Source organism: Eucalyptus grandis, chromosome 6, assembly GCF_016545825.1.
Source record: "Eucalyptus grandis isolate ANBG69807.140 chromosome 6, ASM1654582v1, whole genome shotgun sequence".
NCBI lineage: Eukaryota > Viridiplantae > Streptophyta > Magnoliopsida > Myrtales > Myrtaceae > Eucalyptus > Eucalyptus grandis.
Genome location: NC_052617.1, coordinates 35387720 through 35400428, shown reverse-complemented (window position 1 = coordinate 35400428; position 12709 = coordinate 35387720). Strand labels below are relative to the sequence as shown.

Below are 12709 nucleotides of genomic sequence, written 5' to 3'. Positions count from 1 at the left end.
TAAATTTTGTAAATTTTTGTAACTTTCTCAAAATTTTTGCAAATTTTCAAAATTTTTGAAAATTTTCAAAATTTTTGCAAATTTTAAAATTTTTAAAATTTTTAAAATTTTTGCAAATTTTAAAATTTTAAAATTTTAATTATTTTTTAAAATTTTTAAAATTTTAATTATTTTTTAAAATTTTAAATTTTTTCTAAATTTTATGTAAATTTTGTAAATTTTTGTAATTTTTGTAATTTTTGTAACTTTCTAAATTTTTTTGTAAATTTTTTAAATTTTTTAGTAATTTTTAATTTTTTTTGTAAATTTGTAAATTTTTGTAATTTTGTAATTCTTTTTTTTTTTAATGTTTAAAGTTTCTAAATTTTTTAAAAATGTTTTAAATAAATTTATTTTAAATTTAATTTAAATAATTTTTATATTATTATAAAATTCGAATGATGTCAAACGACGTCGTTTTAGTAGAATTCGAGCTCGACTTTCTCTCCGTGAGACACATCAGCGAGAAATATTAATATTTTAATGCCACGTATGATTTCCGGCCAACTTCGCCGGAGATGGCACTTAGGTGTCCCACTTTTCTTAAAATGTGGCACTTAAGTGTATCTTTTTGAGTTATGGTAAGACTTAAGTGTCCTTTGGCCAAAGTTATGGCGCTCAGGGGTCCGCACGTCTAATTTATGTATATACTCATTTGAGAAGTTATAATTTTTCTCCTAATCACTTGAGTGTCATATAACTTTTTAATCGATTATTTGAGTATCATAACTTTTTAAAAACGTTTTCCACAATTGCTTAGCCATGTCAAATTTTCTCCATATAAATGAACATTTTTAAAAAGTTATGATTTTTAAGTGGTCAATTGAAAGTTTCAACGCTTAAGTGACATTTTTTACAGCACGAACTCCTAAAGCCTATAGCTTTTGTATGAGACCGGTCCTTTCATCTAATGGACAAAATTAAGGATTCTAGGGCCATTTTCTGTGACTAGCTGAAAGTGCAATTAACTCGAGAATTTGCGTTCGGTAGGTAGGCATATGTTTATGACCAAATAATCTTGAATTTTAGAGAGAGAAAAATTATATAACTCAATCTCGCGCGAAATTTAACTGCTCTTAGGTTGGTACGTGACATCAAACTGATATTACCATGATAACATGTCCTATAAATGGTTTTTGTTAGTGTACTAATTTTTGGTCCCTTTTTTTTTTAGGTTATCGTTTAAACTTATTAAACTTATGGTTCTTTTCATTTAATGATTCTTATAATTTATCTTCTTGTTAATTTAGCCTGAAAAATAGTGTTTTGGAATTTTCACCATTTCCTTCTGGACGAAGTGTGTTGATCATATACCTTGGCAACAATTCCTTTTTTTTTTATATTTTAATTAGAGTAATTGAGCCGCATATAATATATACTTTATATATAAAAAAAAAAAAGGTGACTAACGATTTCCCTCTCCACTGATTGGACCGCCCAGGGATGAGGACGTAGGCCCTCGTCCATCAGATAACTCCTCGTCATTCCGTGGCACATCCTCGTAATTTTTTTGAGCAAGGGAGGTCAAAAAAGTTATATAGTGCATTAAAAGTGCATTTGGTAACGTTTTCGTTCTGGGGAATTTTTATTTTTCAGAAACATTTTTTTGTTTCTATTCCCGAGATCAGTTTCGAGTATTTGAACGCGTTTGGTAACTATACAAAATTTATGTTCTTGGAAGAGAAATGCATTTAATATGACCAAATATATTTTTATGATTTAGAATTTCTTTTAATTTATTAATAATTTTATTAATTTTTTTTCTTTTTTTTTTTCTTCTCATTCCTCTAGCCGGTCATTGGCAAGGCCGGCAAGGTTGGCCTTGGGGAGGCTCGGCCCTTGACGAGGTCACCCGAGCCTCACCATGGGCGAGGCTGGCTAGGCGAGGTGCAAGGCGAGGCCGGGCCTCGCGGAGCTAGGTAAGGCTCACCATGCTAGATTTGGGCAAGGCCAGCCACCAGCGAGGCTTGCGGTGGCCACACAAAGCTTGGCCATACTAGATCTAAGCGAGGTTGAGCCTTGCCGTTGGTCAGCAAGCTTGGGGAAACCTCGTCGGGCTAGCGAGGCTCCGATGAGGTCATTGGGCCTCACGCTGGCCAGCTAGGAGAGGAAGGAAGGAAGGGAAAGAAAAAAAAAAAAAAAAAAGGAGAAGGAAAAAAAAAACTTGATTTTTTATTCGTGTTTCTTGAGTTGTTCCCGAAAATAACAAGCAACTTTTTTTCTTTCCTGTTTCTGTTCCAGATCTGTTCCCAAGAACAAATTTATTCTTGGGAATAAAAAACTTATCAAACATATTTTTATTATATTTCTACTTCCGGGAACAAAAAAGGAGAAATACCTGTTCCCAGGAGCGTTACCAAATGAACCCTCAGACCCGCCCCAAAAAAGCCCATTGAAAAGAATGAAACTTTCAAACGGTTTATCTCTTGAAGCAGACGAAGGAGAAGGAGAAGGAGAAGGAGATGGCGATCATCATCCGCTGCTCTTGCTTCTTCGCCCAGCCAATCTCGCTTCAGTCTCCGCATTCCGATCAATCCTCCGTCAGGAACCGCCTCTCTGGTCAGTTTCTCTCTGTCTCTCTCTCCGTCCGAGAATATTCTTCTCGCTTTGCTTGCTTCGCTTGCTTTCAGCTGTAACTGATTGGAGTTCCGAGCTGATCTGTAGCTCCTGCTCTTGAATATCAGATCGAGTAACGGTGGACGGTGAGGAAAAGTTAGAGCTCGAGCTATGATGATTCTCGGAGTTGTTCCGAAGCATTTTTTGAATTTTTGTGCTTATGCTAATGAAATGAGCTGTGTGATGGAACTGAATGCGTTTGGCGTTGCGTTTGGCTTGAAATTCAGTTGGTGCAGCTTAAAGATTTGAGCTCTTTGCCATAAATAAGTCTGTCTCCGGTTTTAAATGTTTTGTGTGTGAGCCGGAGTTGGTTTGAGTGGAAAATCGGTCTTTCCTGAAAGCACAAGCCTGGGGCATGTACAAATCAAGAGTGTCAAGGAAGCACTCTATGCACTGATAAGATTTGAAAACACATGTGTCGAGGAATCTTGTGTTATGGTGGGTTAGTTGTGATAATGCCCATGACTTTGAGAAATTAGGCTCTATTCATTTCGCGGAAAATATAACGTTTTTTAGAAAGTCATTTTTTAGTAAAACGACAATATTTGTTAGTGTTTGGCTGAAATTTGAAAATAAATTAGAGAATATTTTCTGCTATTCGGTAAGAAAAAACTTTTCCTCCATGTGCTCCTTTGCAATATTTTTTTTTAAATTTTTTTTAAATCGATTTTTTAATTATTTTTTCTTTTCCTTTTCTCTTTTTTCATTTCTTTCTTTTCTTCTCCCTCTTCCTTGGCCATGGCAACAATAGCCGACTAGTCGTAGGCGAGCTCGAGCCTTGCCGGATCGGTCGAGGTTTGAGCTCTCTCAAGACTGTCAAGCAAGCTTAAGCCTCTCTAGAGTGGTGAGCTACGCGAGGCTTGAGCCTTGCTTGAGGTTGCCGCCGCCATGATTGGTGATTGGCAAAGGAAGAAGGTAAAAAAAAAAAGAAAAAGAAAAAGAAAGAAAAATTAAAAAATTTAAAAAAATAAAAACTTGATTTAAAAAAAAAATTGAAAAGAAAAAATGAAAAAAATGAAAAATAAAAGGAAAAGGTGTATAGTGAAAGAAAGTGAGGCAGAAAAAGATATAGAAAACGTTTTCCCCTATTTGAAAAGGGAAAATATATTTCCCTATTTTAGAAGACTTTTTTTTCATTAATGGAAAATATTTTTCTAAAAAAAAATCATTGTCCATGAGCTCTGTGCTTCTCTTATGCAAAGCTGCCCTTGGGGGCAAAGAGTATTGTATTCATTCGCGCTCTTTTTTCAATAACTCTTCCATTTGATTATATCTGTGTCTAGAGGAGTTGTTTATATAGTACATTTGCTTAGAAAACATGATTTTTTACCGTTGTATCTTGGGGCGAAGAATCAAAGGGTTCAGATTACGTCAGGCAACAGAAAATGTATGGTCATTCGTTGACCAATGAAGACATTTTCGCTGCCTAAGTAACTTCTAGAGAGTTATCTCAAATTTTTATAGTTTTTTAAATGTGGAAATTAGGCATAACATCTCTCTCACTTGCGCTCCCCTTTTCCTTTGCCTGCAATTTGCAGGATGAGGGTTCAACCTTAAAAGCTTATGCTGATTCAACTCTTGATGCTTCTTCGAGTTGGAAGGTGAACCTCCATACCATCTTAAATTATTTTGTAATTAATCATTGAAATTTTTTCTGGGCAATGTTTCATCAAAAGAATCGTGTTCTATGAATGAATGAGATGCGCGAGGTAGTGTCATCCAACGTAGAAATAGTTTTAATAGCTATCTTACGATGACTTTTTTTCATTCAATTTTTGCTTGTTGCCATGACCTACAAATGATAACTGGATCTTTATAATGCCTCTATTTGCTTTATTTGCTATGTTGTTGGTCATGTAACTAAGTTAAAATGCTGCAGGACATTGGATGGTTGAGATCTAAAACAAAATTGCTGATTCTGATCGAGGGAGTTCTTACACACAAAGATGCTAAGATCTAGGATTGTATTCTGGAAGAAAAGCAGTTGAGGATCCGTCTGAAGACTGTTTTGTGTCTTAATTTGAACTATAGCTTACTTAGCACATTCGTTGCTTAAACCAGATCAGAGATTGAGCCGGATTGCTGTCCCATACCAGGTTGAACTGATCGAAATCAAGCCAAAGCTGTGGCTAAAACCTTCTGGTTCGGTTTTAAAAACACTAGCTTCAACGAGAAGTTTTAATTTAAGATGGCCAAAACCCAGTTCCTAGCTCAAAAACCATGGCCGTGTTTGCTATGTAAACTCAGTTGGGGGATGTTGGTTGATGAAAACAAAGTCGGGGGTTAGGTTTTGAAAGCCAGGTACTCGCAACATAGTAATCTTATGGGAGGTGACTAGAAAGAAAAAAAAAATCGATGGTATGGAAAACTTATTCAAGCGGGAGCTAAGAATGAGCCCAATGGTCAACCCTCTCATCCTTGAGTCTTAGAAGTATGTTCTAAACATCCCAGGCCTCAAAGATCTATTTTGGACAGCCCAGAATTGGAGAAAGATTCTGGATGATAGAAGCATTTAGGTTCCGTATGTTCCAGTGGATTCATCTTATGCAAGGATAGACATTTGAAAAGTTGGCTATCTGATTTGACCTCATAATTATTATACTATTGACGATGAAAACATATTAGACTATGGCATAATGAATAGGACCGTTTCGGTGCTCTAGCTTGTACAAGTCAGCGCTAAATCTTAATCAAGGTTCACGGTGGGGAGTACATAGTTATTGCCAGCAGCTAGAAGTGAGGAAATTGGTGAAGGTCCAGAACGAAAAACAACCGATGACGGACCTGTTGAAGAATCAATGCTGCCACTCGGCCTGCAGCTAAAGCTAAACCAGTCCTTAATTCAATCGAGCTCCATATCAGTGTCCACGAATTACTACATTCAACACAGCAAACCCCACCAAGAAAAAAGAGGGCATTGGCTCGAATCTCAACCGATGCACCTTCTTTGTTTTTTTAACCAATGTAACTTTAATGTTGTGATCTAAATCTGATGGATTATTGGGCCACTCTGAAAAGGCCAGACTTCTATCACAGTCCAATCAATTGAACAATGGAAAAAAGGACTCTCACCCACCCGAAGCAATCCGCCAAAAATCTATCAAATAGGTGGAAAAAAACGGAAACTTTTAACAAGGGCAAGTCGAAAGCAGAAGGCAAGCTAGCGAAACAAGCAGAAACCAATAAGAGATCAAACGCCGGGAGAGAGAGAGAGAGAGAGAGAGAGAGAGAGAGAGAGAGAGAGAGATTTGGATTTGTGTGTTTGACGAAGATGTAATTGGCGACGACCACAGTGGCCACGATGCCGCCGAGGATGGCGGCGGGACCAGTGAGCAGACTCCATTTGCGTTATATCATGTTCCTCCGCTTCTCCTTTTCCCTCCCTCCCTGCCTCCCCCTGCGATCAATCTCTGTACAAAGCTTGTCTTTTCCAGGAAAAGGACCGGAAAAGGAAAAGTTGAAAGAGAAAAGAAAATTGGAGAGGCGTGGAACATGAGCCACATGGATCCACATTGGGTCCCATAAGGCCCTTTTCATCATAGACATTTATTGTTTTCTTTTAACCATTGAAAGGAATGGGTTGTATACATAATTGGATGAAGGTTTGTTTATTCCCAAAAAGGAATTTGTGAACTTACATATTAACATTGTGGAATTGAAGGCAAACATCATGGCTTCTCTTCAATGCATGCATGACTTTGCATATGTACAGATCATTATGTGAATTTAGTTTATGAATATTTCAAGTCTTGATTAAGAGGGGTACCCAGAGAATTTTCTATTGAAAAGCACGTAGAAATGGCCTCACTTTTGAATGATTACTTTTACAACTATTGATAGCGGTTCCATCAATATAATTTGAGATAAAGAAAACTGGGTAGCTCCCCTCTCTCTCTTTCTCTCTCTCTCTCTCTCTCTCTCCACCCTTAACCACCCTTAACAGGAGCAACATTGGCCACCTCCTGACATGGAACCCGAAGCCGAATCTGAGATCCAGGAAGAAGCCAAAGAGATGGGCTCAGAGGAGAAGCATAAGCAAACAGTGGAGGCAAGAGTAAGAAGACCACCACACAATTACGTGGCCATCGTGAAAGATTCTGTCGTGCCCATTGAGACTTCCTCTCTCGACAAGCTCTGCGATCAGCTCTACAACGGAGTGGTTCTGCAAGGGGGGAAGAGAGTGAGCCTCTCTCTCTACGATTCTATATGGACTTTGATATATGCTGGAAATGTAGAAATGAATACGAAATTTCATCCTTGCAGAAATACTGGGTCGATAGGGATCTGAACAAGAATTGCTTCATGGTGTTTGCGAGGGAGCTTGCAATAACATGGGGCCACGAGCCCCAGTACTGGGAATGGAAGACCGTCGAAGAGTCCGGGTAAGAGTGAATATTTTTTAAAAAAAAAAAGCGATAAAAAAGAAAAAAAAACCAAAGAAAATGATATCATCATTTCTTATGGAAAAAATCTTCTGAAAAAGACAAAAAAAATTGATTTCCTCTTTGTTATCATATTTTGTTTATCTTGGACAAAATAAAGCGAGTTCATCTCTTGTGTGAGCGTTCAGGCCCTACAATGACAGGTAGTTCGTTTTTTTCTCCTCCCTGCGTCATTTGAATAATTTATGCTCATTTGTACACAACCAATGCAAAACAAGAAATACACACTCTAATTGCAAAGTATGGATGTTTCAATTCTGGTAATCGGTCAATGCACTTGTAAAAGAAAATTTACAGGCACATGAAGTTAACTCCTTATGACATTATCATATACATGCTATTATCATTTTCGCCTTTTAACCAATGATGGAGTGTCGAGGGATCCCGATATTATACCTTTTAGTGAGCGTCAATCCACACCCTCATAGAATCTCAACACATATTCTTTTAATGCTTAATTGTTAGAGATGCCATTCTAAGCATGACAGATCGAGGTACCCTCATAGAATCTATCCACCATTTTGAGATGATCAAGAAGCCAAGATTTTAACCCTTCCAGTTTAGAGTAATAGAGTGACTCTACACCTCATTAAAAATGCCAACTTGAGATGGCTGAGATGCAAACTATACGAACAATTTCAACTATCAAGTACCTTTTCAAGAGCTCTCTTGCTCTTATTCCCTTCCAACTAGCCTTTTATGCATGTAAGTGTTACTAATACATTCTCCATATTTTGCTGAATGATAAGGAGATCAGTTGACAAACGCACAATCCCTCTCGTTATGCAATTAGTAATTAGTGTTTTAGTTTCTCCATTTTGTGTTCATTTAGAAGATTAGCTTGATAATGCACTGAATGCAGGGAGACAACCCTATTAGTTATGAAGATCGTTAGGAAGCATCCTAAGACCAATATATCTCATTGTAGAGACAATAGAGTCAAGAAGTTCCAAATCTAGACTTATCAACATTCCTAGTTAAATTCACTTCATTTCAAAGTTTAAACAGTCGAATCAATGAACTGAGTAGATATAATGATTATTCCTCTTAAGACATCAATTATGCCATTAGAGATTTTATATTGCTAACATCTTAATACGTGCATCTTAACAAAGGCAACTTTAATGGGAATGATGACCAATTAAGTGTCAAACCCAAAATTTATTTCACTAAGGTGATAATGAACTAGAGCAAAACCAAATCAATTGTTAAAGTAAATTTCTTGAATTGCAATATATTGGGTTATGATGAATTTTACATACACATGGTCTCCTTCTACCCATTGGTTCAAGTTTCTAGCTTGAATATTCTAATATAGTATTAGAGCCCCATTATGTGTTCTTTAGATCCCATTAATATTTCATTTTGTGCGTAGATCTAATTCCTTACTATATTATTCCACTTGCAACACAATTGTCCCTTCAATCTAGCATGCACTTCATATGCAAATATGATCTGCACTACGATCTATTGAAGCAACTCACATGTAGCTATATATCTTTTCTTTCATTTCATTGTCTAATTTGATGGGGGATGCACACTTTAGCGATTTGTCTTCTGCAAAATTCCGACCCCAAAAATTGAACTTCAATTTTTACAGTGTGGATATAAAGGTAGCTGAACTGAGAAGTGTTTGCTCGCTGGAAATCAATGGGAAGTTCCGAACGATCGTGCTTTCTCCAAAGACCTCGTATGAAGTCTCGTTGTTGGCATCAATGACTGAGTCAAGTCAGGGTTGGGGTGTTCCTGTGAACATCAACATTACTTTACCGGATAAGTTGAGTCTAGGACACATGGAGAGTTTGCAGCATATGCCCCGAGGAAGGTGGACAAATATTTTGATGGGCGAATTCGAGATGTCGTCCGAAAATATTGGGGAACTCACATTTCATATATCAGAATGCAGTAATAATTGGAAGCAGGGGCTAGTCATCAAAGGCGTTGCTTTTCAACCCAAAAAGTGAAGTTGGAAGGTGTGGTGGCTTTGGCTATTCGTTTCTTATGTTAAAAGTAAAAAACAGCCGTGCGACTCGTGGGTACCAATAATTATGTGTATATTCTTGTCACTTGCTCACGTTGTACCTTGTGAGGCATGTTATTTCTTGTTTTTCTTGAGTTTATTTTTTTTTTTTTTTTAACAAAGGATAGCTTGAAACTTTTGGTTTATTCGACCCTAAAATGGGTAGCTAAGTGGTTAACCACTTGATCTGAATTAAGTAGATCATGTGTTTAAATTACAGCATCATTCATTCATATTAACCATGGGAGCTATGCCCGGTGTTTTATGGATGGAGTCTTAGTCAATACATGTGAATGGATGATATGTGTGTATCAGTGAACATAAATTGAGCTGCAAGGCTTGGATACTCATGTTAATTTGCCAAAAGAAAAAAATCCTTAGATTATGTGAAAAGATAAATTCCCTCCCTATCAATCTTTTTTTCTGAGTTTCTAGAGGAAGCTCTCCGCCCTAAAGGGATAGAAGGAAAGTTGGTTCAAAAGGATATCGATTCTATGTTAGGCTTATTAATCATACTCTTATCTACATGCCCCATACTTGATTAAGATACATGCAATCATCTTGTTGAGACTATATACTATATATACTGTATTTCTTGTTTTTCAAGTTTACTTAATCTAAAAAACTGACCCCCACCATCCAACTTTACTTAATATAAAATAAATTAACCTTAATTCCCCCCCCTTCGGAGAAATTTTTGAGTTGAACTGTAACAAGTACATTGACAAATTGCCAGAATTTTAATAATAAGTAAAAAAGAAAAAATCTCCATGAGCTTGGAAAATGAAAGAAAGATTAAACTAAAACCTCTGGGAACAATGTGCCTGATTTCCAACTCTTTTCCGCTCTCCAATAAAGCAACTTACTTTGTCTCGGAGACCATAGATGGGAACGAAGATTGTTCAGTGCCATCACTGTCCAAGCATCCCAAAAGCAGCTTTTAATTTTTATTTTATTTGGTCAGTAGCCTTTAATTTCTAAGAAGTGGGCCTTATGACAGCAAATTCTCTCTTTCCCATTACTAAAGAAGCCTTGACACCATTCCTAAAAGCAAAGCAAGATTTGGATGGCCAAGTCATATGTACGTCCGATTTGAACGCTTTAATAATTGTGTCACTTGAATTTAGAAGTTACGTTTGTGTACCTTATTAGTAATTTATTATAATTGTTTTTATACTCAGTCACAATGATTTGTCATAATCAATTTCACAGTGTAGGACGATGTTTTCGTAGTTGATTGTAATGACACATCATAATATTGTACAATGCATATGAGTTATCTAGAAGTGCTCGTGATTCACGTTGTCATGTTGCAATTTTGTTTGTTTTTCTATAGTTTCCTCTTTTCTTTCTTTAAAAAATAAATAAAAACTTCAACATTATGTTAAGTAATTGAGACAATTTTCACATTTTGTGGAGTTAAAAAGCGATTTAGTTCCATGTTAGTGTATCATCGACAATGTTGGTAAATGTTAAATCCCATTGGTAATAGACAAGTGACAAATAACTTATTAAACTGGTCACGCTTGAGTTACTAACAAGTTTTGACAAATATTAACATCTATTCATACTCAAAAGATTACCTACTATCTTAATAATCTACTAACATTTCTTTTTGTGGCTTACCAACACCATGGATGTTACTACCTTTTATTAGGAATTACCAACTTTAATTTGACTTATGTACCAACATTCATCATGTAAAGATACCAATTAATTTTAATAATTTAGGAAGAATTTTATCTGGCTTGGTTTTGAAAAGTGTCAACATTTCTTTATACTTGCAAGATTACCAACTATTTAAATAATGTACGAGCATTTGGTTGGAGAGTTCACCTATGCCTTTGAAGTTACTAACTTTTATTGAAATTACAGACCTTAATTTGATTGATGTACCAACATTCGTCATATTAAGATACCAATATATTTTAGTTGATGAACAATTGTTTATCTTGGTTGATTTAGAAAGTACCTAGATTTTTTATACTTTAAAGTTTATCAACTATTTTGTCGATTTACCAACATTTATTCTTGTGTTTTATTGTTGCACTGAAAAAGTGAATAATCTTTTAATATTTGACATGGTGGATTGAATAATAAAAGTTGTGAAAGGAAACTTTGTTGATTTTGGATAGGAAAGGAAATTAAAGAATTTTAATGTGACTACTGGAAATTTAAAGTGTTGGAAAGATCATTTGCAGGAAAGTAAAGTATGAAAATAAATTTGCAAGAAAAGATAACAGATATTTTGTGAATGATCATGAGACTTTTACAGAGGTTACAATATAGGTATTTCTGACCCACCAATGGCAATTACTTACAAGTTTGAACCTACAAATAACTTCATAGACATGTCTTACAGTTAAGTACTTACAAAAATGATCTTTTGCACTCGTGTTGATCCATCTTTGTCTTCATGTTCCAACACCTAGCAAAATTTATAATAGGTGGCTATCAACATTGCCGATTGATGAAGGCCCTTGATAACCTTTGCAATGTTTTTTTGTTGGTAATTTTATTGGTGAGTTATCCATTTCCTTTGAGTGGTCGATTGCTTATTGGTATTTTTTTTATAAGCATATCATTGGAAACAAGTTTCACACGGCTATTCTCTACCACATCACCACTACTTTTCTAAATGAAGGATTCTAGAAATTATCACCTCGAGCACTTTCCCGGGTATTAAATTGTTTTTATTCTTTACAGTACTGGTAGTATGTGCTCTCCACAAAGTTACAATGCGGAGTCCGAGTCCTTAAGATAACACTACCATTTTCTTTCACAAAGATTGGAAATTGTTTACTAGAGGACTAGCAAGTCAATAGGTTGTCCATGTCTTGTGGCAAATTTGTACTAGTCATTTGGTGTAGTTTTTGGGAATTAGTGGATAATACAGAGAAGTCCAGCGCATCCTTTGCGAAAGAAATCGAACTACTAAAAAATCCCTCTTCCTTGGTGCATATGAAAGAAGAAATGCTGTGGGATTTTTCAAAACACATTAAGCCACCATAGACTAATCTTCCGATTTCTAGAAGAGTACAAGTGTAATCAACCAGAAATAATTTATTTCTCTTGAGATCCTTGGGACTTTAGGCAAAAATGTGAAGAAACTTATCTACATAATATGTGTCTTGAGAATAGGAGATAAAGGACTTTAATTAGACATGCACCCTAATATGAAGATATAGTGTGAACTAGTCAAAGAGCGAAGGAATCTTACCAGATTTTCAATATGCGTGCTTTATGATTTTCAATAATATGCGGAAATCTTCCCACCGTATTGTGCTAGTGTCACTTTATAACTATCTAACTTGTATAATGGAATCTATTCTTAAGATATACTATTGAAAAATGGTCATAAGTATTGTCCACTTAAGGCCTTACGTAATTCTTGTTATGTGCTTGCCTTCATTTATAAAAGGCGAGGAATTATTTTAACCAAATCACAGTGAACTATCTTTTAAAGTTCTTCATATTCTCTACCAACTTTTCCGTTCTCTAGGCCTAATGTTACTTGAAAGATAGGAATAATCTTTGATAAGGTGATACATTGCTTCTTAGTTTCTTAGTGAAGTAAGTATACTCTCCACTT

At 35.8% G+C, this 12709-nt stretch overlaps 1 protein-coding gene across 1 annotated transcript; it reads left to right on the top strand.

The window, feature by feature from the left end:
- The first annotated feature begins 6360 nt into the window (after positions 1 to 6360).
- Positions 6361 to 9331, top strand: LOC104449400 (lectin). The gene is made up of 3 exons (XM_010063540.3): positions 6361 to 6835; positions 6919 to 7037; positions 8698 to 9331. Exons 1-3 carry the CDS (start codon positions 6623 to 6625, stop codon positions 9059 to 9061), a joined length of 696 nt encoding a protein of 231 aa, XP_010061842.2. The 5' UTR covers positions 6361 to 6622; the 3' UTR covers positions 9062 to 9331.
- The last annotated feature ends 3378 nt before the right edge of the window (positions 9332 to 12709 follow it).

Excerpts from the sequence above, each read along its gene's own strand:
- LOC104449400 (XM_010063540.3), top strand. The coding sequence starts at position 6,623 with ATGGAACCCGAAGCCGAATCTGAGATCCAGGAAGAAGCCAAAGAGATG. Across the intron at positions 6,836-6,918 it reads TTCTGCAAGGGGGGAAGAGA|AAATACTGGGTCGATAGGGA; the intron begins GTGAGCCTCTCT and ends TCATCCTTGCAG. Across the intron at positions 7,038-8,697 it reads AAGACCGTCGAAGAGTCCGG|TGTGGATATAAAGGTAGCTG; the intron begins GTAAGAGTGAAT and ends CAATTTTTACAG.